The sequence below is a fragment of the Thalassophryne amazonica genome, chromosome 12 (assembly GCF_902500255.1).
Source record: "Thalassophryne amazonica chromosome 12, fThaAma1.1, whole genome shotgun sequence".
NCBI classification, from domain to species: Eukaryota; Metazoa; Chordata; class Actinopteri; order Batrachoidiformes; family Batrachoididae; genus Thalassophryne; species Thalassophryne amazonica.
In genome coordinates, this window is record NC_047114.1 from 20,515,837 (window position 1) to 20,542,339 (window position 26,503).

The following is a 26,503-nucleotide window of genomic DNA, read 5'->3' on the forward strand; positions in this document are numbered from 1 at the left end:
TCAGTGAAATCACCTGGTGGAGTCAGAGGCTGCAAAGAAAACCTGCACCCTCTTGGCCCTTTCTGGAACAAGTTGCCCACCCCTGGTCTAAAATGTAAAAATCACCCAAATCACCCCCAACCTCAACTGCCATACTTGGAATGAACTCGTGAATCCTGTATTTTTCAGAGTACAAGTCACACAGGGGTAATTGCACCTTTTATCAGCTCTTCGAGATTTTTGTGCATTTATGTTGTGTACTTTTTATAACAGGCATTTAGTATATTATTAAAGCTTATTTTGTTTTAGTGCTTTGATTCCTCGGAAAGTCCTGTATAAAGTCATCATTATTAATAACAGCAAGAAGATGATGAAAACAAAGACGATGACGATGATGGAGGATGACAAATTGTGCAAAAACTGCATATTGCACAATTTCTCCAGCCTCAGAAGCCTATAACTTCTTCGGGGTTGTCTGGGTACCTTGGTTGCTTTCCTCACTTGTCTCCTTCTTGCACAGTCCCTTAGTTTACCATCCAGTGCCATACTGTTTGTATTTCTTCATTACTGATGTAAATAACATCCAAGACATATTCAGTGTCTTGGAAATGGTCATGTATCCATCCCCTGACTTGTCTGAAAATGACCAGATGTAAAAGTGGTTTAATACGTGTTATACTAAAGAGTGCACCATGCCATCATTTTGGCTTTTAGATTTTTATTTCTTTTAACTCATAGCAACCAGCAACCATAGTCAATTGTCTTCCGGGGGCCAGAGCAGGCGACATTGAAGGAAATTTGAAACTGCTGGTTAAGGCTAAGCGTAAATTTGGTAAGATTGTAATTCACGTCGGCAGTAATGACACCCGGTTACGCCAATCGGAGGTCACTAAAATTAACATTAAATCGGTGTGTAACTTTGCAAAAACAATGTCGGACTCTGTAGTTTTCTCTGGGCCCCTCCCCAATCAGACCGGGAGTGACATGTTTAGCCGCATGTTCTCCTTGAATTGCTGGCTGTCTGAGTGGTGTCCAAAAAATGAGGTGGGCTTCATAGATAATTGGCAAAGCTTCTGGGGAAAACCTGGTCTTGTTAGGAGAGACGGCATCCATCCCACTTTGGATGGAGCAGCTCTCATTTCTAGAAATCTGGCTAATTTTCTTAAATCCTCCAAACCGTGACTATCCAGGGCTGGGACCAGGAAGCAGAGTTGTAGTCTTACACACCTCTCTGCAGCTTCTCTCCCCCTGCCATCCCCTCATTACCCCATCCCCGTAGAGACGGTGCCTGCTCCCAGACTACCAATAACCAGCAAAAATCTATTTAAGCATAAAAATTCAAAAAGAAAAAATAATATAGCACCTTCTACTGCACCACAGACTAAAACAGTTAAATGTGGTCTATTAAACATTAGGTCTCTCTCTTCTAAGTCCCTGTTGGTAAATGATATAATAATTGATCAACATATTGATTTATTCTGCCTAACAGAAACCTGGTTACAGCAGGATGAATATGTTAGTTTAAATGAGTCAACACCCCCGAGTCACACTAACTATCAGAATGCTCGTAGCACGGGCCGGGGCGGTGGATTAGCAGCAATCTTCCATTCCAGCTTATTAATTAATCAAAAACCCAGACAGAGCTTTAATTCATTTGAAAGCTTGTCTCTTAGTCTTGTCCATCCAAATTGGAAGTCCCAAAAACCAGTTTTATTTGTTATTATCTATCGTCCACCTGGTCGTTACTGTGAGTTTCTCTGTGAATTTTCAGACCTTTTGTCTGACTTAGTGCTTAGCTCAGATAAGATAATTATAGTGGGCGATTTTAACATCCACACAGATGCTGAGAATGACAGCCTCAACACTGCATTTAATCTATTATTAGACTCTATTGGCTTTGCTCAAAAAGTAAATGAGTCCACCCACCACTTTAATCATATCTTAGATCTTGTTCTGACTTATGGTATGGAAATAGAAGACTTAACAGTATTCCCTGAAAACTCCCTTCTGTCTGATCATTTTTTAATAACATTTACATTTACTCTGATGGACTACCCAGCAGTAGGGAATAAGTTTCATTACACTAGAAGTCTTTCAGAAAGCGCTGTAACTAGGTTTAAGGATATGATTCCTTCTTTATGTTCTCTAATGCCATATAACAACACAGTGCAGAGTAGCTACCTAAACTCTGTAAGGGAGATAGAGTATCTCGTCAATAGTTTTACATCCTCATTGAAGACAACTCTGGATGCTGTAGCTCCTCTGAAAAAGAGAGCTTTAAATCAGAAGTGTCTGACTCCATGGTATAACTCTCAAACTCGTAGCTTAAAGCAGATAACCCGTAAGTTGGAGAGGAAATGGCGTCTCACTAATTTAGAAGATCTTCACTTAGCCTGGAAAAAGAGTCTGTTGCTCTATAAAAAAGCCCTCCGTAAAGCTAGGACATCTTTCTACTCATCACTAATTGAAGAAAATAAGAACAACCCCAGGTTTCTTTTCAGCACTGTAGCCAGGCTGACAAAGAGTCAGAGCTCTATTGAGCTGAGTATTCCATTATCTTTAACTAGTAATGAGTTCATGACTTTCTTTGCTAACAAAATTTTAACTATTAGAGAAAAAATTACTCATAACCATCCCAAAGACGTATCGTTATCTTTGGCTGCTTTCAGTGATGCCGGTATTTGGTTAGACTCTTTCTCTCCGATTGTTCTGTCTGAGTTATTTTCATTAGTTACTTCATCCAAATCATCAACATGTTTATTAGACCCCATTCCTACCAGGCTGCTCAAGGAAGCCCTACCATTATTTAATGCTTCGATCTTAAATATGATCAATCTATCTTTGTTAGTTGGCTATGTACCACAGGCTTTTAAGGTGGCAGTAATTAAACCATTACTTAAAAAGCCATCACTTGACTCAGCTATCTTAGCTAATTATAGGCCAATCTCCAACCTTCCTTTTCTCTCAAAAATTCTTGAAAGGGTAGTTGTAAAACAGCTAACTGATCATCTGCAGAGGAATGGTCTATTTGAAGAGTTTCAGTCAGGTTTTAGAATTCATCATAGTACAGAAACAGCATTAGTGAAGGTTACAAATGATCTTCTTATGGCCTCGGACAGTGGACTCATCTCTGTGCTTGTTCTGTTAGACCTCAGTGCTGCTTTTGATACTGTTGACCATAAAATTTTATTACAGAGATTAGAGCATGCCATAGGTATTAAAGGCACTGCGCTGCGGTGGTTTGAATCATATTTGTCTAATAGATTACAATTTGTTCATGTAAATGGGGAATCTTCTTCACAGACTAAAGTTAATTATGGAGTTCCACAAGGTTCTGTGCTAGGACCAATTTTATTCACTTTATATATGCTTCCCTTAGGCAGTATTATTAGACGGTATTGCTTAAATTTTCATTGTTACGCAGATGATACCCAGCTTTATCTATCCATGAAGCCAGAGGACACACACCAATTAGCTAAACTGCAGGATTGTCTTACAGACATAAAGACATGGATGACCTCTAATTTCCTGCTTTTAAACTCAGATAAAACTGAAGTTATTGTTCTTGGCCCCACAAATCTTAGAAACATGGTGTCTAACCAGATCCTTACTCTGGATGGCATTACCCTGACCTCTAGTAATACTGTGAGAAATCTTGGAGTCATTTTTGATCAGGATATGTCATTCAAAGCGCATATTAAACAAATATGTAGGACTGCTTTTTTGCATTTACGCAATATCTCTAAAATCAGAAAGGTCTTGTCTCAGAGTGATGCTGAAAAACTAATTCATGCATTTATTTCCTCTAGGCTGGACTATTGTAATTCATTATTATCAGGTTGTCCTAAAAGTTCCCTAAAAAGCCTTCAGTTAATTCAAAATGCTGCAGCTAGAGTGCTGACGGGGACTAGAAGGAGAGAGCATATCTCACCCATATTGGCCTCTCTTCATTGGCTTCCTGTTAATTCTAGAATAGAATTTAAAATTCTTCTTCTTACTTATAAGGTTTTGAATAATCAGGTCCCATCTTATCTTAGGGACCTCGTAGTACCATATCACCCCAATGGAGCGCTTCGCTCTCAGACTGCAGGCTTACTTGTAGTTCCTAGGGTTTGTAAGAGTAGAATGGGAGGCAGAGCCTTCAGCTTTCAGGCTCCTCTCCTGTGGAACCAGCTCCCAATTCAGATCAGGGAGACAGACACCCTCTCTACTTTTAAGATTAGGCTTAAAACTTTCCTTTTTGCTAAAGCTTATAGTTAGGGCTGGATCAGGTGACCCTGAACCATCCCTTAGTTATGCTGCTATAGATGTAGACTGCTGGGGGGTTCCCATGATGCACTGTTTCTTTCTCTTTTTGCTCTGTATGCACCACTCTGCATTTAATCATTAGTGATCGATCTCTGCTCCCCTCCACAGCATGTCTTTTTCCTGGTTCTCTCCCTCAGCCCCAACCAGTCCCAGCAGAAGACTGCCCCTCCCTGAGCCTGGTTCTGCTGGAGGTTTCTTCCTGTTAAAAGGGAGTTTTTCCTTCCCACTGTAGCCAAGTGCTTGCTCACAGGGGGTCGTTTTGACCGTTGGGGTTTTACATCATTATTGTATGGCCTTGCCTTACAATATAAAGCGCCTTGGGGCAACTGTTTGTTGTGATTTGGCGCTATATAAAAAAAAAATTGATTGATTGATTAACTCATGATGTCAAAATTACTTTTCACTATGACCTTAAAGTGCATCATTTTAGAAATTTTAAGATAAAAAGCATGAATTTCTTTTTTTTCATTTTATCATGTCATAAAATATTAAAATAAATAAAAGCTCAAGGGTGCACTAACTATATATATATATATATATATATATATGTGTGTGTGTGTGTGTGTAAAATACGTGTCCTGTCCACAGTGTATCATGCCTCATGCTCTAAGACTGCCGGGATAGGTTCCAGAAACCCCATGACCCATAATTGAAGTAAGCAAGGACAATGTGTATATATGGCCACAGGGCCCACCACTACAGACATCACAGGAATGATTAAGGATTTCACTTTTCTGCCCTTACCTGTATTTGTCTTTGTCTGGCCGGCTCTCTGTTGTGTCCCAGAATCGTGCATGCCGGATGGCGTTTTGCACACGTTCATCTTGATCTGGAATCTGATTGGTAGGATCATTTGCTAATGAGAGGAGATGAGGCGGCAGGCCAGAGGTCAGCTTAGCCTTCGTCAACCACAGCGCCTGATGCACACCTGAGATAAAAACAGAGGCTGTAACTGTATGAAAACTGAAAATTATGACTGGAAAGAAAGATGCCACCATTTTTGTGACGAAAGGCCCTGTTCCATATAAAGGGGACACAGACAAAAAAGACCTCTGTGGTAGCAGACTGGACAGACACTGAGTCCTTCTGTTACAATTACAACCTCAATTGCAATGTGAAGATGGGACGTTGTGTAAAATGTAAATAAAAACAGAATACAATGATTTGCAAATCCTTTTCAACTTATATTCAACTGAATACACCACAAAGACAAGATATTTAATAAAAGAGAAAAATAATTGGTACAACACAGAAATAAGTGCCAGAAAATTTAATAAGGTGCTGAAAGCAAAAATGTACAACGGGACGTTTCGATGTGAGAGTCACATCTTCCTGAGTCCTGCAAAGACAGAGATGATACAGCTTAAATACTAATAAGAAGCAGGTGTCCTAATGCTTCCAAAGGGGCATGACCATCTGTCAGACACAACACTCACTCAATTAGTAATCAATTCATGATTAGAAACACACTGCCCCAAAACACACAAAACTAAAACCAGACTAAAAAAACAATTATTAGAGAAAACAAGTAAATTTTAGATTTTCATTCAGACCAAAAGGTTCCAAGGTGCCTAAAGTGTAAATCCCAAATGCTTCTCTACATAAGACTTTTTTAATAATATCACCACCACTGGGTGGAGCTATGATTCTCTCAATCCCCCCAAATTTTAAAGACGCTGGAGAGCCATGACCGGCCTGTTTATAGTGCCTTGCCATGGCATAGGTTAAATTCTGAGTACGGATTGCTGTTTTATGTTCAGCTATCCGTAATCCGTATTCCACTAATGCTTCATGTTTCGCTCATCCTCGCACTGGTAAGCAATATCCTATTTCTTCATTTATCAGTTGTAATACTACTCATGTAGTATATATTTTAAAATGCCCTTGTGGATTGGCATACATTGGCCAAACAAAATGTCAACTTAAATTACGGATTTCAAAAAAGTTGGGACAAAGGCTGGGAAAGTTGATGAATGCTCAAAGAACCTGTTTCCACAGGTGAGTGTCATGATTGGGTATAAAAGGAGCATCCCCAAAAGGCTCAACCGTTCACAAGCAAAGATGGGGAAAGGATCACCACTTTGTGAACAACTGCATGAAAAAAATAGTCCAACAGTTTAAGAACAATGTTTCTCAATGTTCAATTGCAAGGAATTTAGGGATTCCATCATCTACAGTCCATAACATAATCAGAAGATTATGTTATAGACTGGCGGCACAGCATTAAAAACCAATATCATTGTGTAAAGTATCTTACTGCGTGGGCTCAGGAACACTTCAGAAAACCATTGTCAGTTAACACAGTTCGTCACTACATCTACAAGTGCAAGTTAAAACTCTACCATGCAAAGGGAAAGCCATACATCAACAACATCCAGAAACACGACCGCTTTCTCTGGGCCCAAGCTCATTTGAAATGGACAGCTGCAAAGTGGAAAAGTGTGCTGTGGTCTGATGAGTCCACATTTCAAATTGTTTTTGGAAATCATGGATGTCGTGTCATCTGGATAAAAGAGGAAAAAGACCATCCAGATTGTACCAGCGCAAAGTTCAAAAGCCAGCATCTGTGATGGTATGGGGGTGTGTTAGTACCCATGGCATGGGCAACTTACACATCTGTGATGGCACCATCAATGCTGAAAGGCACATCCAGGTTTTGGAGCAAAACATGCTGCCATACAAACATCTTTTTCAGGGACATCCCTGCTTACTTCAGCAAGACAATGCCAAGCCACATTCTGCACGTGTTACAACAGCATGACTTTGTAGTAAAAGAGTGCGGGTAGGAGACTGGCCTGCCTGCAGTCCAGACCTGTTGCCCATTGAAAATGTGTGGCTTATTATGAAGTGCAAAATATGACAATGGAGACCCCGGACTGTTGAACAACTGAAGTCGTACATCAAGCAAGAATGGAAAGAATTCCACCAACAAAGCCTCACCAATTAGCGTCCTCAGTTCCCAAATGCTTGCTGAGTGTTGTTAGAAAGAAAGGTGATGTAACACAGTGGTAAACATACCACTGTCCCAGCTTTTTTGAAACGTGTTGCAGGCATCCATTTCAAAATGAGCAAATATTTGCACAAAAACAATAAAATTTATCAGTTTGAACATTAAACATCTTGTCTTTGTGGTGTATTCAATTGAATATAGGTTGAAGAGGATTTGCAAATCAATGCATTCTGTTTTATTTACATTTTACACAACATCCCAACTTCATTGGAACTGGGGTTGTACGACTGATAGAACACACCTGTGTTAAAGGAAGTGTCACATAAAAAGTGAGCTGCCCCAGACATAAAAATCACTAAAACATCACCTGTGACAGTGCTATGTTTTAATAAATAATGAATGATTCTTCATATGTCTATGAATGATCTTTGTCTATGAATAGACTTTTTTTTTTTTTTTTGTCTATGAATGGTCCGCAAACTGGTGTGACCAGGATCGATGGAAAGAGATGATGAAAGAGATGGACGCACCATCACTTCATCCGAGGAGCAATCCATGAGTGCAAAATCCAAGTAAAAAGCTCAAACAGCAGTTTGCATTTAATCACATCTGCGCCTCCAAAAGGTGGAGAAACCCGAAGCTGGTGATTTCCTATCTTCCTGGCTGTTGATGACAGGCGGAGCAGCTTACCCTCCGTCAGGTTGGTCGTCTGGTGGAAGATGTAGCAGGGTTTGTCCTTGTGGAGCGGCATGTCTTCAGGCGGAGGGGGTCTGTGGAAATTCGGATCCGTGTAATCCTTCTGCCACGGCGGGTAAACCGGTTTAGCCAAACCGGGCACAAAGTACATCCTCGCTCCGTAGGTGATCTTCTCCAGCCCGGGGATCTCCACTATTTCCGTGCGTATGGGCCGATGTTCCAGCTTTTTGGCTGTCAGACAGCAGCTGCCACCGAAGTGCCGCTGGGCCTGCAGGCTGCTGGTTCTCCCACGCGCGAAGACCAAATCCTTCAGCAGGACCCCCGAGCTCAAGCCCGGAGCGGCTCTTTCTACACGCCGAGCCGCCTGTGAAAACATTTCACCTCTAAATAATCTGCTTTTATTGTGGTTTTAAGACAAAAAGCTGACAGAAAGTCAGTGTGCTTCACAGCGCCTCCATGTTGGACTACGTCATTCTTCTTCTCCACACGTCGGCAGGCTGAACTATGGACTGCCGAGTTACTACCGCCACCTACTGACCTGAGATCTCAACCACAGTGTATCGGAGGGGCTGGTTGGTGTAGTCACTTTGGTCGTCCGTTCGGGCTTGTTTTGGCAAAAAAAGACTTTTGTAAATCATGATAAATAAGTCAACGGGGATCGTAAATAGGAAAACATGATTTATGGAGGATTAAAAGTGCAAAAGTTAAGTAAATAAATATGTTATTAACTAATTACTTAAATGTGTCATTAATTACTTAAATATACCAAGTAATTAATGACATTTAAGTCATTATATCATGATCTTTTTATTTATTTTTTTTGGCACATTTTAATTAGTGACACATTTAAGTAATTATTTAATTACATATTTATTTATTTAATTTTGGCACTTTTAATCCTCCATACATATCTGCCCCACAAAAAAGCAAATATACATTCCATGTCCTTCAAATTCACACATAAAATTTCAACCTTGAAACATAAACACACACACACACACACACTCAGCCGTCTGCTCCTGTGGAATGACCAAGCTGTGCTTTGAGAAGAAGGATCTCAAGTTTGGCTTTGGTTTGCTGCAGTTTGGTTAAAGTACTTTGTTCCTTGACCAGGCAAATCTGTAACGCTGCCCTTTCAGTTTGTTGTTTAAGAAGTGCCCTATAGGCATCATCATCATCATCTTTGTTTGGCAAAGGACGTTTTAAGCCTCTTTGACTTGCTGTTGCAGTGATTGCTGTCTCCACTTGTGCAGATCCTCTACCGTCCACAGTAAAAGGACTGAGATCAAGAATCACAGTTTCCTCTGCATTAGCAGGAATTGACTCACCTCAGCTGTGGGGTCACCATCTCCTGCAACACCCTCTATCCCATGTGGAGCTTGTGAATGCTCCCCTCAATAATGTCAAGAACCAAGTCAGTGTATTCACCTCTCTTGAAGGGATTGTTTCCTGTTTGAGTGTTTGTTTGTTTTGCCTCTGCGTGGTCCTTTGTGGCTTTGGCCTTTAGATTCTTCCATCATTTCACCTGATCAATGGTCCTCTTCTGGCCAGACCCTGTGGCAGTTACATTCTGGGGGATTTCAGCCCAAACATCTTTTTTCTTCTTGCTGGTCAGTTCTCCTCCCTTTGTACAACTCAAACATCCTACTATTGAGGCCTTCCAGCAAATCAAATCAAATCAATTTTATTTATATAGCGCCAAATCACAACAAACAGTTGCCCCCTGGCGCTTACAGTGCATGGGTTTCTGCCACTGTGAAATTAGATCCTTTTGAGTCCATGGCACCACCTGTTTGGTGTGATGCACAGAGGTTATATAAGCCTGTAGTGTGAATTAGTCTATCATTTCAACTGTATGGTATGATAATCAGTTGAAAAAATATAAAAAAATAAATATATATCTACTGAATGATAAATGTTATTTATATGACCACTTACAATTTAATTTAAATCACATTTTGTTCCTGAAATCCACCCTGAATCCACCAAACTGCTGGGATTAAAATAATCCTGATTTTTATTTTTTTATTTTTTTGGATCAAAGTTATCCCAATCCTACTAAAACACTTTAAACAACACAAACTGAGGGTTTGATCCAGATTAAAACTAAGATTTGATTACGTGATCTAATCTGATTTCAGAATCCGTTTTTGGTTTTGAACAACCCATTTTCATAAATTAATCCAGCCCATTATCCAAACTCTGATAAGATTACCTTTAAACAACTGAGACCAGAGGATCCTTGATTCAAACCCCAGCCTGACTGGAAAATAACTAAGGACCCTTGGGCAATTTCAATTTATTTTAATTTATATAGTGCCAAATCACAACAGAGTTGCCTCAAGGTGCTTGACACAAGTAAGGTCTAAACTTACTAACTCCCAGAGCAGCAGTGGCAGGGAAAAATTGCCTCTGAGGAAGAAACTTCAAGCAGACCAGACTCAAAGCGGTGACCCTCTGCTTGGGCCATGCTCCAGACATAAATTACAAAACAATTCACAAAACAAATATACAAGAAATGCTGTTGGTGTACAGGACAGGAGTGTTTTCAGCACAAATACCACACCCATCTCTGGATGGAGCTGCACCTTAAACAGAGAGGAAAAAAACAGAATCAGGCATCAGAAAGACAAGAAATACAGTATAATTTGCCAGCATTAAACAACAAGTAAAACAGGATACTAAGGTGATCGCTGACCCTAGCCATAAGCTTCACTAAAAGATCCAGAATTTAGGTAATTAAAAGAGTAAAAAGCGCAGAACTATACTATGTCAGTATGCTAGCCATACAAAAGGGAAAATAAGTGCATCTTAAGTCTGGACTTGAAAGTCTCCACAGAATCTGACTGTTTTATTGACGTGGGGAGATCATTCCACAGAACAGGGGCACGATAAGAGAAAACTCTATGACCTGCAGACTTCTTATTCACCCTAGGGACACAAACTAGTCCTGCACCCTGAGAAAGCAAAGCCCGGGCCGGTACGTAAGGTTTAATTAGGTCAGCTTAGTAGAGAGGTGCCAGTCCATGAACAATTTTATAGACTAGTAGCACAACCTTAAAATCTGATCTCACTAGGACAGGAAGCCACTGAAGGGATCCCAAAATGGGTGTAATGTGGTTGAACGTGCTGCTTTTGTGTCAAAAGTTTGGCTGCAGCATTTTGAACCAATTGGAGAGCCCTAATGCTGGACTGCGGTAAACCAGAAAACAGAACATTGCAGCAGTCCAATCTAGAAGAGATAAATGCATGGATCAGGGTCTCAGCATCAGCCATAGACAGGATGGGACGAATCTTCACTATATTTTGCAGGTGGAAGAAAGCAGTCCTTGTAATATTTCTAATGTGGAGGTCAAAGGACAAAGTAGGATCAAAAATTACCCCAAGGTTCCTCACTTTGTCAATGTGATGTATGACACACAAGCCTAGACTAAGCATTAACTGGTCAAATTGATTCTGATGTCTCACTGGACCAAGAACCATCATTTCAGTCTTATCAGAGTTTAAAAGTAGGAAGTTTCTAGACATCCAACTTCTCACTGATCGGCATGTTATCGGCATGTATAACTGAGTATCATCAGTATCATCAGCATAGCAGTGAAAAGTAATCCCAAAATGCTGCAATATGTGCCCAAGGGGTGCTATATAAAGGGAGAAAAGCAGAGGGCCTAAGACGGACCCCTATGGAACCCGACTGGTCAAGTATGACGTCTCCTTTTCTTCCTTTTCGTCTCAAAAGGACCTGATGAATAACAGAAAAGCCCCATATTCAGTACCAGTCACTGAATATGATGATCCATGGTATCAAATGCAGCACTGAGATCTAACAGAACCAGAACCGTAGTGGTGTCCGAATCCATTACAAGTAGAAGATCATTCACCACTTTAGTGAGAGCCGTCTCTGTGGAATGATATTTTCTAAAAGCAGGCTGCAGTGGCTCAAAGAGATTATTCTCAGTAAGATAGTCCACGAGCTGCCGTGACACCACTTTTTCCAGAATTTTAGAGCAAAATGACAGATTTGATATCGGCCGATAGTTTTTCAATACACTAGAGTCAAGATTAGGTTTCTTAAGTAATGGTTTAATCACTGCAGATTTGAAACATTTAGGAACAAATCCAGAAGTTAAAGAAAGATTAATCATTTCCAGCACAATTGGCCCAAGAGTGGGCCACAGGTCCTTAAGCAGTTTTGTTGGTATAGGATCAAATAAAAAGGTTGTGCTTTTTGTAGACGTTACGAGTTTTGTCAGCATGCCGAGAGAGATGCTCTCAAATTCTGTAACTCTAGGTAATACCTCAGTAATGCCGCCCACCTCAGTAGTAGGGTGTAGTGGCTGGGTTGAGGCATGCTGGGATATGTTTAACCTGATGCCTTCTATTTTCACCTCAAAGTAATCCAGGAAATCTTGTTCTGTAAAAGGAGAGCGAACTACAGGTGGTTGTCCATGAATAGGTGTTGCCACCGTGATGAACAAGAACTTTGAGTTATGCTTGTTTTTGTTGATGAAATCAGAGTAATAGGTCCGCTTTGTAGTCAGTAATGCATGCTTATAATCTAAGATAGCATCATGCCACGCAAGGTGGAATGCTTCTAATTTTGAACTACACCATTTCCGTTCTAGACCTCTAGCCTTATGCTTGAGGTCACGCAGGTAATTAGTGAACCAAGATGACTGTGTTTTGGGGGAGCGCGGTTTTAACACAGGTGGAGCAGTCATGTCAAGTGTAGTTTTGAGCACTGAGTTTAAACTATGTACAAGACTGCTTACTGATTGGGTATTTGACAAATGTGAAGCTAAGACATGGGCAAGGTCCTTAATCACCAAGTTGCTCCCAGTGTATAGGGAGCACCTTGCATGGCAGCACCCTGACATTGGTGTGTGATGGGTGAATGTGATGCATCATTGTAAAGCGCATTGATGTTCTGATTCAGATGGGAAAGTGCTATATAAATGCACTTCATTTACTATTATTTTCAAGTGCGCTTCTAAAACAGTGTTTTATTGCAAATAAACCCAAACCACGAAATTTCTCCCAAGAATATGGAAACAAAACACAAGTCAAACCAAAAACATTCCAAGTTCATACTTAGCTTGTTTATTTATTGTAAACAAATTGTATCTGCATTTCCAATTAACAAACACAAAAGACAGAACTGTCAAACATGGCACAGAGGGGTCCTGAGCCCAGGGACAAAAGGAAAACACTGAAAATAAAAGAAAGGGAGAAATTGCATTTCACTGCACAGTCAATAATGATCACTGTAATATATTTCAAAACTATATTGCTTTTTTGACTTTAATGAAGACTGCCCTTAGAGAGAACAACAATCTCCCTTAGTCTCAGTGGCGGTGTTGATTTTTACAGAGGGCACACCTTCTTCATGAAGGGACGTTATGTTTCTCTCGGTGTACCTAATAAACTGGCATTTATGACTGAGAGCATATTTGAAGTCAAATACAGTCAGCTTGCTCGCTTTCTTTCTCTCTCTCACATATACACACACAATTTACCTATCAGGTCCATCCATTTATACTCACTTAAGGGATATGGGGTGGCTGGAGCCTATCTCAGCAGTCTTCGGACATGAGATGGGGTACTCCCTGGACAGGATGCCAGTCTGTCGCAGGGTCACAGAGACAGACAAACACATTCTCACCCACAGTCAATTTAAAGTTTCCAAATTGCCTACCTTGCATGTCTTTGGATGTGGAAGGAGGCAGGAGAACCTGGAGGCAACCCATGCAAACACAGGGAGAACATGCAAACTCCACACAGAAAAGCCCCAAGTGGGAAGTGATCCCACAACCTTCTTGCTGTGGAGCAACAGTGCTGACCACTAAGCCACCATGCTGCCCTTACCTGTCAGATGTCACTGATAATGAATTTAATGATCACAGGCACTCAACCACTGTTCAGAGTGTTGTAGCGTGCACACGCGCATGTGCACATGCAAGGATGATTTCAGACATAATTCATCAAGTCAAACATTGTTCAGAGGGAAATGCAGCCACTTACAGTCACACTGAGCTTCCTGCTTGAGACATGTGTCACACTTCTGTTGATCAAACAGAAGTTTTATCTCCTATTTTTCTACTTGATTTATAATTAAATATTTGTATTGTAAATTATTTGCTTGCAATCTATTGTTATAAAGCACATGATTTATTATACTAATGAAAATAAAGCAAAACAAGATTAATACCTTGAAATACTTCATCATACAAACTGCATAAATATGGTAAAACTCAAGAAATACATACAAAATTCTCAAAAATATTTATTTAAGAAAAAAAAGGGAAAAATTGTCCAGAGTAAAATGTATGGTAATAACAGTGAGACAAAAATAACAAAATAAATAAATAAATAAAATGAATTGTCAACATGCATCTGGCTCAGTATTCAATAAAAATGACTGATCCATCATCACTTATTTTCTCGTTGAAAAAATGAATGTGCTATGAAATAAAAAGAACATAAAAATAAAATGTAAAATGTAATACAAACCTGTATAAACCAAGAATATCCCCAACATACTTTCCTGTCTCTCCAATACTTGAAAAACAAGGACAATAAATGAATTGAAAATGCTATACTGTACTTACAGCTTCATCTTACAAATTCTTCATTGTCTGGGTCTTATGGTTGTGATACATATTGCTGTTCCACTGAACAACAAAAGAGAGAAGACAAATCTGGAACATGGCAAAGGCTGTGAATATTTCTGCACATGTGATTTCTTAGTTGTTGGTTCTTTCATAAAATTCCCCCCCCCCCCAAAAAAAAAAAAAAAAAGAACCTCAAAAACCTTTTTCACATAGTTATTATCAGTGTTGCCACAGTTACTTTGAAAAAGTAATCCAAGTACTGATTACTCCTTGAAAAAGTAACTTAGTTACTTTAGTGATTACTCAGTTTAAAAGTAAATAAGTTAGATTACTAGTTACTTTATTTGTTACTTTCAGCAGCTGCTGACAACACCCCCTTGCACTTCAACATGAAAATGATCATCAGTTTTGATGATGGAAGTGCATTTTTAACAGTAATGGAAAGGAAATATGTACAGTGGGGTAAAAAAAAGCATTTAGTCAGTCCCTGATTGTGCAAGTTCTCCTACTTAGAAAGATGAGAGCGGTCTGTAATTTTCATCATTGGTACACTTCAACTATGAGAGACAAAATGAGAAAAAAAAAATCCAGGAAATCACATTGTAGGATTTTTAAAGAATTAATTTGTAAATTATGGTGGAAAATAAGTATTTGGTCACCCACAAACAAGCAAGATTTCTGGCTCTCACAGACCTGTAACATCTTCTTTAAGAAGCTCTTCTGTCCCCCACCTGTTACCTGTATTAATGGCACCTGTTTGAACTTCTTATCTGTATAAAAGACACTTGTCCACAGCCTCAAACAGTCAGACTCCAAACTCAACCATGGCCAAGACCAAAGAGCTGTCGAAGGACACCAGAAGAAAATTGTAGATGTGCACCAGGCTGGGAAGAGTGAATCTACAATAGTCAAGCAGGTTGGTGTGAATAAATCAGATGTGGGAGCAATTGTAAGAAAATGGAAGACATACAAGACCACTGATTATCTGCCTCGATCTGGGGCTCCACACAAGATGTCATCCTGTGGGGTCAAAATGATCATGAGAATGGTGAACAAAAATCCCAGAACTACACGGAGGGACCTGATGAATGACCTGCAGAGAGCTGGGACCAAAGTAACAAAGGCTACACACTACACAGAGAGGGACTCAAATCCTGCAGTCCCAGGCATGTCCCCATGCTTAAGCCAGTACCTGTCAACGCCCGTCTGAAGTTTGCCAGAGAGCATATGGATGATCCAGAAGAGGACTGGGAGAATATCATGTGGTCAGATGAAAATAGAACTTTTTAGTGAAAACTAAACTAGTCATTTTTGGAGGAAGACAGATGCTGAGTTGCATTCCAAGAACACCATATCTACTGTGAAGCATGGGGGTGGAAACATCATGATTTGAGGCTGTTTTTCTGCAAAGGGGACAGGGTGACTGATCCGTGTTAAGGGAAGAACATGGCCATGTATCGTGAGATTTTAAGCCAAAACCTCCTTCCATCAGTGAGAGCATTGAAGATGCAACGTGGCTGGGTCTTCCAGCATAACAATGATCCCAAACACACCGCTCAGGCAACAAAGGAGTGGCTCTGAAAAAAGCATTTCAAGGTCCTGGAGTGGCCAAGCCAGTCTCCAGACCTCAACACCACAGAAAATTTGTGGAAGGAGTTGAAGGTCCGTGTTGCCCAGTGACAGCCCCAAAACATGACTGCTCTAGAGGAGATCTGCATGGAGGAATGGGCCAAAATACCAGCTACAGTGTGTGCAAACCTGGTGAAGACTTACAGGAAACGTTTGACCTCTGTCATTGACAACAAAGATTATGTTACAAAGTATTGAGCTGAACTTTTGTTATTGACCAAATACTTATTTTCAACCATAATTTACAAATTAATTCTTTAAAAATCCTACAATGTGATTTCCTGGATTTTTTTTTTCTCATTTTGTCTCTCATAGTTGAAGTGTACGTATGTTGAAAATTACAGACCTCTCTCATCTTTCTAAGTTGGAGAACTTGCACAATCAGGGACTGACTAAATACTTTTTTACACCGTATGTCCTGACATTTTAAGTTGAACTTTAATGCTAGTTCCTGAAAAAAAAAGTTTTTGCAAAACATGAATTGAAGTCATTCTTTCTTGACTTCAATGAACATAAATACTTGTTTTATAAAAATAAAATAAAGATTTATTTATTTACCTGTTGACAGCACTGTAATGGTAAAACTTGCAATTTATAATCTATTGATTATAAATGTACCAATAAAATTCTTTCTATCATTTTGCTAACATTTAAATTCTTTCCAAACATTTTAGTTGTTGAAATTATTATTATTATTATTCATTTCAATTTCAATTTATTTTCCTTTATATAGCGCCAAATCACAACAGAGTTGCCTCAAAGTGCTTCACACAGGTAAGGTCTAACCTTACCAACCCCCAGAGCAACAGTGGTAAGGAAAAACTCCCTCTGAGGAAGAAACCTCAAGCAGACCAGACTCAAAGGGGTGACCCTCTGCTTGGGCCATGCTACAAACATAAATTACAGAACAATTAACAGAACAATTCACGGACAAATATACAAGAAATGCTATTGGCGCGCAGGACAGGAGGATCGCCAACACGAATACAACTCCCATCTCTGGATGGAGCTGCACCTTAAACAGAGAGAAAAAAACAATCAGGCATCAGAAAGACAAAAAAATACTGTATAATTTGCCTGCATTAAACAACAAGAAAAACAGAGAAATACTAAGGTGATTGCTGGCCACTAGCCCTAAATTTCACTAAAAGACCCAGAATTTAGGTAAAGTTGAGGCCGCAGCCCGCTCCAATTCCTAATAAATGAATTAAAAGAGTAAAAAGAGCAGAACTATACTATGTCAGTATGCTAGCTGTACAAAAGGGAAAATAAGTGCATCTTAAGTCTGGACTTGAAATTCTCCACAGAATCTGACTGTTTTATTGAGGCGGGGAGATCATTCCACAGAACAGGGGCACGATACGAGAAAGCTCTATGACCTGCAGATGTCGTATTCACCTTAGGGACACAAAGTAGTGCACCCTGAGAAAGTAAAGCTTGGGCTGGTACGTAAGGTTTAATTAGGTCAGCTAGGTAGGGAGGTGCCAGTCCATGACTAATTTTATAGGTTAGTAGCAGAACCTTAAAATCTGATCTCCCTGGGACAGAAAGCCAGTGAAGGGATGCCAAAATGGGTGTAATGTGGTCGAACTTTCTGCTTCGTGTCAAAAGTCTGGCTGCAGCATTTTGAACCAATTGGAGACCCCTAATGCTAGACTGCGGTAAACCAGAAAATAGAACATTGCAGTAGTCCAATCTAGAAGAGATAAATGCATGGATCAGGGTCTCAGCATCAGCCATAGACAGGATGGGACGAATCTTCGCTATAATTTGCAGGTGGAAGAAAGCATTCCTAGTAATATTTCTAATGTGGAGGCCAAAGGACATTGAAGGATCAAAAATTACCCTAAGGTTCCTCACTTTGTCAGTGTGATGTATGACACATGAGCTGAGGCTGAGCGTTAACTGGTCAAATTGATGCCGATGTCTCACTGGACCAAGAACCATCATTTCAGTCTTATCAGAATTTAAAAGTAGGAAGTTTCTAGACATCCAACTTCTCACTGCTGCAAGGCAATCTTCTAAGGATTTTATGTGAACGAGATTACCAGCAGTTATCGGCATGTATAACTGAGTATCATCTGCATAGCAATGAAAGGTACTCCCAAAATGTCGCAATATGTGCTCAAGGGGTGCTATATAGAGGGAGAAAAGCAGGGGGCCTAAGACAGACCCCTGTGGAACCCAAAATTTCATGTCACTAAGGTTAGAGGTAGTGTTACTGTACAAAACACAGTGAGAACGACTGGTCAAGTATGACGTCAGCCGTGCAAGGGCACTCCCAGTAATCCCAAAATGATTTTCCATCCTATCAAGTAGAATATGATGATCCACTGTATCAAATGCAGCACTGAGATCTAACAGCAACAGAACCGTAGTGGTGTCCGAATCCATTGTAAGCAGAAGATCATTCATCACTTTAGTGAGAGCCATCTCTGTGGAATGATATTTTCTAAAAGCAGACTGCAGTGGCTCAAAGAGATTATTCTCAGTAAGATAGTCTACGAGCTGCCGTGACACCACTTTTTCCAGAATTTTAGAGATTTGGACGATCGGCCGATAGTTTGTCAATACACTAGGGTCAAGATTAGGTTTCTTAAGTAATGGTTTAATCACTGCAGATTTGAAACATTTAGGAACAAATCCAGAAGTTAAAGAAAGATTAATAATTTCCAGCACAGTCGGCCCAAGAGTGGGCCACAGGTCCTTAAACAGTTTTGTTGGTATAGGATCAAATAAACAGGTTGTGCTTTTTGTTGACATTATGAGTTTTGTCAGCATACCTAGTGACATACTATCAAATTCTGTAAATCTAGGTAATACCTCAGTAGTGGTGCCCACATCAATAGCAGGGTGTAGTGGCTGGATTAAGGCATGCCGGGATATGTTTAACCTGATGTGTTCTATTTTCTTCCCAAAGTAATCCAGGAAATCTTGTGCTGTAAAAGGAGAGCGAACTACAGGTGGTTGTCCATGCATAAGAGTTGCCACCTTGTCGAACAAGAACTTTGAGTTATGCTTGTTTTTGTTGATCAAATCAGAGTAGTAAGTCCACTTTGTAGCCAATAATGCATGCTTATAGTCTAAGATAGCATCACGCCACGCAAGGTGAGATACTTCTAATTTTGAACAACGCCATTTCCGTTCTAGACCTCTTGCTTTATGCTTGAGGTCACGCAGATAATCATTGAACCAAGGTGACTGTGATTTGGGGGAGCACGCATTTAACACAGGTGGTGCAATCATGTCGAGTGTAGTTTTGAGCACTGAGTTTCAACTATCCACAAATCTGTCTACTGACTGGGTATTTGTCAAATGTGAAGCTAAGACATCAGGCAGTCTAGCTTCGAGTTCAGTCTTAGTTGAGGAGTTGATGCATCGCCGTAATGATATATAAGGTTGTTGTTCCACTAAACACAGCAGCGAAACTGTAAACTTAATAAGTGAGTGATCAGACACCACTGATGTAAGAGGCATGATGTCAATATTCGTGACAACAATACCACATGCGAGAACCAGATCCAGGGTATTTCCACTAATGTGCGTTGAATCCTGAATGCATTGCCGAAATCCTATTGCATCCACAATTTCCATAAATGATTTGCAGAGGGGATTAGAAGGCTTATTTATATGAATGTTAAAGTCACCAATGATCAGAATGTTATCTACACTAGTTGACAAGTTAGAGATGAATGCACCAAATTCATCTAAGAATTCAGAATATGGGCCAGGAGGCCTATATACAGTGACAAAGTAATACGAGTGATTTTTATTCTTCTGACCTTGGCAATGCGTAATATCCTAAGCAGAGCAGAGAATCAGATGCTCAAACGAGTGATATTTGTAACCCCCAACAGCTAATAAGCTAAACCTAGATTTATAAATAAGAGCAACACCCCTGCCTTGCTTCACATCATGAGGGACATGACTAAATGTATATGCTGGTGGGCAGGCCTCATTTAAGGGGAGGACAGCTGTAGGTTTAAGCCAGGTTTCACATAGCCCAATCATATCTAAGTGATGATCAATAATTAAATCATTGATCAACAATGATTTTGAGGACAGTGATCTTATGTTAATGAGACCCAGTCTAAGGACCTCAGTGGGGTTGACAGTTGAACTGTTTGGGTTTAGGGGTGGTTCCAGAGTAGCATATATAAGATGCCTAGAAGTAGGTTTAGGTTTAAGACATTACTACTAGTACTATTATCATTTAAAAAAAATGTCTTCAAAAATGGACCTTTAATCTAGGAGTGTTGTGGGGGGTCGCATCCCTCTCCCCACTCCCACTTTCCCTTTGGATTCGCTCCTGGGTTTGCCATCTTAGCAGGAAGAATGGATCATGTGTATTTATACAGAAGGCACGACCAGACTGACAGATAAGAACGTTTTATCGGCATTTTTTTACATCATGTCATACTCAGAAGAGACTTTAGGCACATTTGGGTGGAAAAAGAGTGTTAGTACTTGTTATTAACACGTTAACAGCTGTTTTTAGGGAGGACCGACAGAGCGCACAAAGTTTCAAAGAAAAAAGTGTAAAACTGTCTTTGTAAAGCTTAGTGCAGGTGTGCTGCCATCACTGTGCTTTTTAAACTAGGAGCTGCTGCACAAAGCAGCAGATAAACAGATCACAGCATTAAACACTAAAAGTGGGAGAAGTGGGCAGTTCAGCCGAACCCCAACCTCCCCTTACCCATGGGCCAGTTTTAATGCTGTGATCGACCCACACTATCTCTGCGATCGACCGGTCAATCCCGAATTATGTATTTTGCACCCCTGATTTACACTATATAAAAATACAAAAATAATTGTTACGCAGTGACTTGGAGAAGTAACTTTAATCTGATTACTGATTTGGAAATATTAATGCATTAGATTACTCTTTACTGAAAAAAGCAGTCAGATTAGAATAACATGTTATGAAGTAAAGCATTACTGAAGTGCTGTGAATACTTTCCGGATGCAGGGTGTACACATACTTTCACTGAAATCGTTTAATAAATGGTGCTGAAGTTTCTACATTGTCTTTTAATGTGACAAGGCCAAGACCTACTGACTCATCGTTTGTGATCATGATTGACTACAGCTGGTAATTTCTCTTTGCCAGAATAAAAAGAATGTCTTTGATCACACTCATTGAACTGACCAATACTCAGAACAATAGGAAAGTCTGAGGAACTCAGTGAAGATCTAAAGAGAACTGCAGACTTAAACAAGTTGGGAAGGTTTCTTCAGGCCATTTCTAAGGGCCCCTTCACACATAGCGCAAAATTTGGTCAATGTTTGGTCAATTACAGCGAACCGTTTCAAAATTAGCGCACCACAAAACATCGCACTGATGGGCAGGTTTGCACGAACCCGCTGTGAGAGTTCATGCACAGTGTCTTTAGAGCAGAAACGTGCCAGGTGCAGCACATGATACACATACATAGAAGTGTATTGAGGACATCAGTGCTATTAAGAATGGAACCACACATGCCTACCAGAAGCCATGGCTAACAGCCAAGGCCCGCTTCTGGCTCAGAGACAGAGATGCTGCTCTCAGGTCTGCAGACAGAGGAGCTTTCAGGTCTGCCAGAGCACAGCTTTCCAACACCATCAGGAAAGCAAAATGGCAGTATGTATAGAAGATCCACAACCACTTCTATGACATAAAGGATCATAGGCACATGTGGCACAACAGCCAGGCTCTGACAGACTACAAGGTCACACTACAGACCAACAGAAGTGACACTCACCTCCATCATTTGCTGAATGGTACACATGGTCTAAATGTCTGAATAATACACAACCACAGAAATCCATACCCACCCCGGAGGAGCAGGCACTCAGTCTGATGACAGCTGATGTCTTTAACACCTCTCTGAGCCAGGCTGTGATCCCTGCATGTTTCAAGAAAACCAATATCATCCCTGTACCAAAGAAGTCAACAGTGACATGTCTCAATGACTATCACTATCAATGAGGAGCTGAACCTATTTTACACCAGGTTTGAATGAGACCCTCTCACACCCCTCACCCACCCCAACAACAATGGACTTCCTGCCCCCTAGACACCTCTTTCCCCCTCCCTCTGCAACATCACCTGCACTAACAATCTGTGAAGAGGAAGTATGCCAGCACTTTCACAAACAAAAGATCAAAAATGTCTGAGAGCATGTGTTGATCAGCTGGCTCCCATCTTCACCCAGATCTTCAACAGATCTCTGGAGTTGTGTGAGGTCCCCTCCTGTTTTAAACGCTCCATTATTATCCAAGTCCCACAGAAACCCTCCATAACAGGGCTAAATGACTACAGCCCTGTCACCCTGACATCTGTAGTCTTGAAGTCTTTCGAACAGCTGGTGTTGAGCCACCTGGACATCACAGGTGGCTGCAACAATGAGGCACAGTACAGAGAGGAGGTGGCACAACTGGTGAGCTGGTGCCAAAACAACCTGTCCCTAAACGTGGCCAAAAATGGAGGTGGTTGTTGATCTGCAGAGAAGGCCTGCTGATCACTGTCCACTTCTGACTCTTCTGGAGAGAGTCAGAACCACCAAGTTCCTTGGTATGAACATCTCTGATGACCTCACCTGGACCTCCAACACAAGCTCTGTGATGAAGAAGGCACAACAGTGTCTTCATTTCCTGTGGAGACTGAAGCGCGCCAGCCTCCCACCACCTATCTTCATGACCTTCTACAGGGGTGCTGTGAAGAGTTTCCTGACAAGCTGCTTCACCATGTGGTTTGGGAACTGCAGTGCTAAGGAATGCAAGACCCTGCAATGCATTGTGAGAACAGCTGAAAAGATAATAGGGAACTCTCTACCCACCATTCACGGCCTCTTCCTCACACTCTGGGTGCGTAAAGCCTCAGCAATCATCAGACTCCTCCCTCCTCTCTCATGGACTGTGTGACCTCTTGCCATCTGGCAGGAGGCTCTGTAGTATCAGGACCCACACTGCTAGGTTCTGTAACAGCTTCTTCCCCCAAGCCACCAGAGTCATGAATACTCACCTGCACATGCATAACTTGTTGTCTTCATCCCCATACTGTAACACACACCTGACTGTGTCCTTGCTCTTTATACCGGACAATATGCAACTCAGTTACCTCATTCTGGTGCTGTATTTCTTCTCCATAGTTTCTGCTCTGCTGCCCAGGCGATCCTAGGCTGGTACTGTTTTGCACTGTCGCCCCATTTTTCACCTGTTTGTATTCTGTTATGTGAGTCTTGCACTATGTATCTTATCTTTTGCACTATGTGATATTTGTTGTTTTTATCTTGATATTCACCCCAAGGTGCTATAAAAGGAGGGAGTTCCTGTCTCCTTAGAGTCTCCTCCTCCTTCCTCTTCTGGAATGCAGTCTGGGGAGCAGCTGCGTCTGGTTCTGGTCCTGACTTTGGTCCTGGGTTGGTCTTGCCACATCCTCCCTCTTTTCTTTTCTTCTTTTTTATTTTATAATAAAGGCCCTACAAAGGGTTAAAAAAGACTACGCTACCGTGTGTGCCTCACTTTTTGTTGCGGCCTCTGAGCTGGGTCGTAACAAATGGGGGCTCGTCCAAACAGGTTTTTGTTGTCGTGCTTTCCCTAGACTGGTGTTGAGGGGCGCGGTAAAGTTTGGGGTTTTTGCGCATCTTGTTTTTACAGCTGGTGCTTGTTTGACTGTGACCTATTTTTGATGAGAGCAGGTGTGTCGGTGCAGAGGCTCGCAGTAGGTGGCAGTGAGGACGCACGGGAGCATGTTTGATGTTTTTTTTGGATGGAGTGGTGTTTTGGTGGACACAATCGAGGAAATATAGGTGAGTGAAGTATTGCGGCTTGTGCACAAGTATTGAGCTTTTGTGGCTGTGTCTCCTGGTGAGGTAAGAGGCTTCGCTGCTTCAGGCGTGGCCTGTTTGTATTTTTGATAGCGTTGTGGGGGTGCGGTTGGCGTTCACTGTGTTACAGTGTTCTCGAGAGCAACCCAGGAGAAATGTTTTCTCGCTGGTTGTGTGCTTAATCATCCCGCCACCAAACCACGCGAAGAGTTAGGTAAGTTAGTTAGATGGAGTTTTGTTAAGCGGTTATAGAGTAGAGGGGACACGGCTGCACTGGGCATCGTGCTGTGCACTTCATTTTGCAGTGTATTAACACGGTTTGTGTGTGATTATGTGGCATGGTGTGTGCACGTAATTTTGGCCAGTCATGGAAGTGGAGGTGGAGAGTTTTGTGGCTAATCCCACAAGGGAGAAGCTTAATGTTTTCGTCAAAGATAATCTGCTGGCAATTGCGGCTCATTTTGATATTCCAGTTGTAAAACAGGATAAAGAAAAAGTTATTAAACAACAAATTGATGACGCGTTGGTCGCAAAGGGCATGTTTTTTCCTGCTGTGTCAGAGGTGGCTCAGGTGGCAGCTGGGACAGCTGACACTGATTTGCACAAATTAGAGCTGCAGTTGGAAATGAAACGTTTGGAAATTCAATTGAAACTTAAGGAGCAGGAAGTTCAGTCTGATCTTAGGGAGCAGGAAATTTAGTCTAAACTTAGGGAGTAAGGGACTTCAGTCTAAACGTAGGGAGAAAGAAATTCAGTTAGAACAACGTAAAGTGGATTTGGAAGAAGCGCAGAGACGCGATGCGGCGCGTGTGTCTGGTGTGCGGACTGTTAATCCTGGTGAAGCAGACTTTGACGTTAACAAGTGCATTTGATTTACTCCACCGTTCATTGAAAGAGACGTGGATAAATATTTTGTTTTGTTTGAGCGCATGGCGTCGATGTTAAAGTGGCCGAGGAAGGTTTGGCCGTTGCTGTTGCAATGTGTGCTTACAGGTAAAGCTCAGGAAGTGTATGCGTCGTTGCCACTTAGATAAATTTCTTTGATAGTTTGGTTTATGACAAAGTGACAAATGCTGTGGAGAGAGCATATGAGCTTGTGCCAGAGGCATATAGACAAAAACTTCGTCGTTATAAAAAATTTGATCATCAAAATTATGGGGAGTTTGGATGTGACGAAACTGCGTTGTTTGATCGTTGGTGCGCTGATCAAAATGTTAAAAACTTTGATCAGCTGCGAGATCTGATTTTGATGGAAGAGTTCAAGAACTGTGTACCAAAGAGGACTGCAACTTATATCAGTGAGCAAAAGCCTGCAAATGTTTCAGATGCTGTTGTTTTGGAGGATGAGTATGTATTGACTCATAGGTCTTTTTCACAAAATGTGACTCCAAACCGGAGTCTTGGTTCCAGTGTGCCAAGAGAGGGGTGCTCGGAGGGCTCTGGTCAGTCCAGTTGGGTGAAACAGGGGGAAATAAAAAACTGTTTTGCGTGATGGTGATCGGGTGTGTCATCATGTGTAATCAAGCGCAGGCACATTAAAGCAGATTGTGCTCTGTTAAAGTCAAGGACATCTCCTGTTAAGCCCAAAGGAGTAGGTTTAGCTGCGCCAGTGTGTAATGCTGTGGAATTTGAGGGGGAAAATGTGAGTTCTGAATCATGTGACTCGTACTTGCCTTTCATTTGTGAGGGGTTTGTCTCATTGGTGGGAGATGATAAAAAGGAGCGTGTCAAAATTTTGCGTGACACAGTGGTGTTTGACTCGTTTATCCGAGCTGATGTGTTGCTGCTGTCTGTGGAGTTGGAGACAGGCATGCGGGTTCCTGTTCAAGGTATGGGTCTTAATGTGCTCTTTGTTCCTTTGCATAACGTGTCACTTGAGTGCGAACTGTTTAATGGGGATGCAGTTTTGGCTGTTCATCCTGCATTGCCAGTAGAAGGTGTTTCTGTTATCTTGGGCAATGGTTTGGCTGGGGTGCATTTGTTGAAGGATGTGGCTTGGTCAGCTGTACAGAAAGAGGCGGAGCCAGTTCCTTATTTGCTTCCTCAGATTGATGAGAGCAGTAAACAATTTCCCCAGGTGTTACGGCGGTTACTCGGGCTATGGCACGGAATGAGGTGACGAAGGGGAAATGTGAAAAAAATGTTCCTGTACCTCTGTCTGATTTTCCTGTGTCCTTGTCTCGCAGTGAGCTGGTGGCAGAGCAACATGCTGATGTGTCTTTAAAAGGCCTTTTTGATCAGGTGCACCCAGTGAGTGATGTTCTGAATTGCGCGCGGGGGTACTTTCTTCAGGATTTACTGTTGGTGAGAAAATAGTTGCCCCATGCGGGTATTGTTGATGATCCTGTGTGTCAAATTGTGGTGCCCAGTAAATCTTGCGCTGCTGTGTTAAAAGTTGCACATGATGAGTCTGGACACTCCAGGGTGACTAAAACGTATGACCGGGTCCTGAGACATTTTTTTGGCCGCGTCTAAAAAGAGACGTTTCTGCATATGTTAAGACATGTCATGTGTGCCAGCTT

General features: G+C 41.3%; 1 protein-coding gene across 2 annotated transcripts in view; it reads right to left on the reverse strand.

Annotated features, from left to right (window-relative positions):
• The window catches only part of mrpl37 (mitochondrial ribosomal protein L37), a 48,926-nt gene extending 40,504 nt beyond the window's left edge, over positions 1-8,422 (reverse strand). For both annotated transcript variants that reach the window (XM_034182700.1, XM_034182701.1), the window contains exons 1-2: positions 7,928-8,422; positions 5,032-5,215 (exon numbers count right to left, since the gene is read on the reverse strand). In XM_034182700.1, the coding sequence (XP_034038591.1) occupies positions 5,032-5,215; positions 7,928-8,309 (566 nt within the window). In that variant the 5' untranslated portion in view covers positions 8,310-8,422. The remainder of the gene's footprint in view (positions 1-5,031; positions 5,216-7,927) is intronic.
• Positions 8,423-26,503: the final 18,081 nt, after the last annotated feature.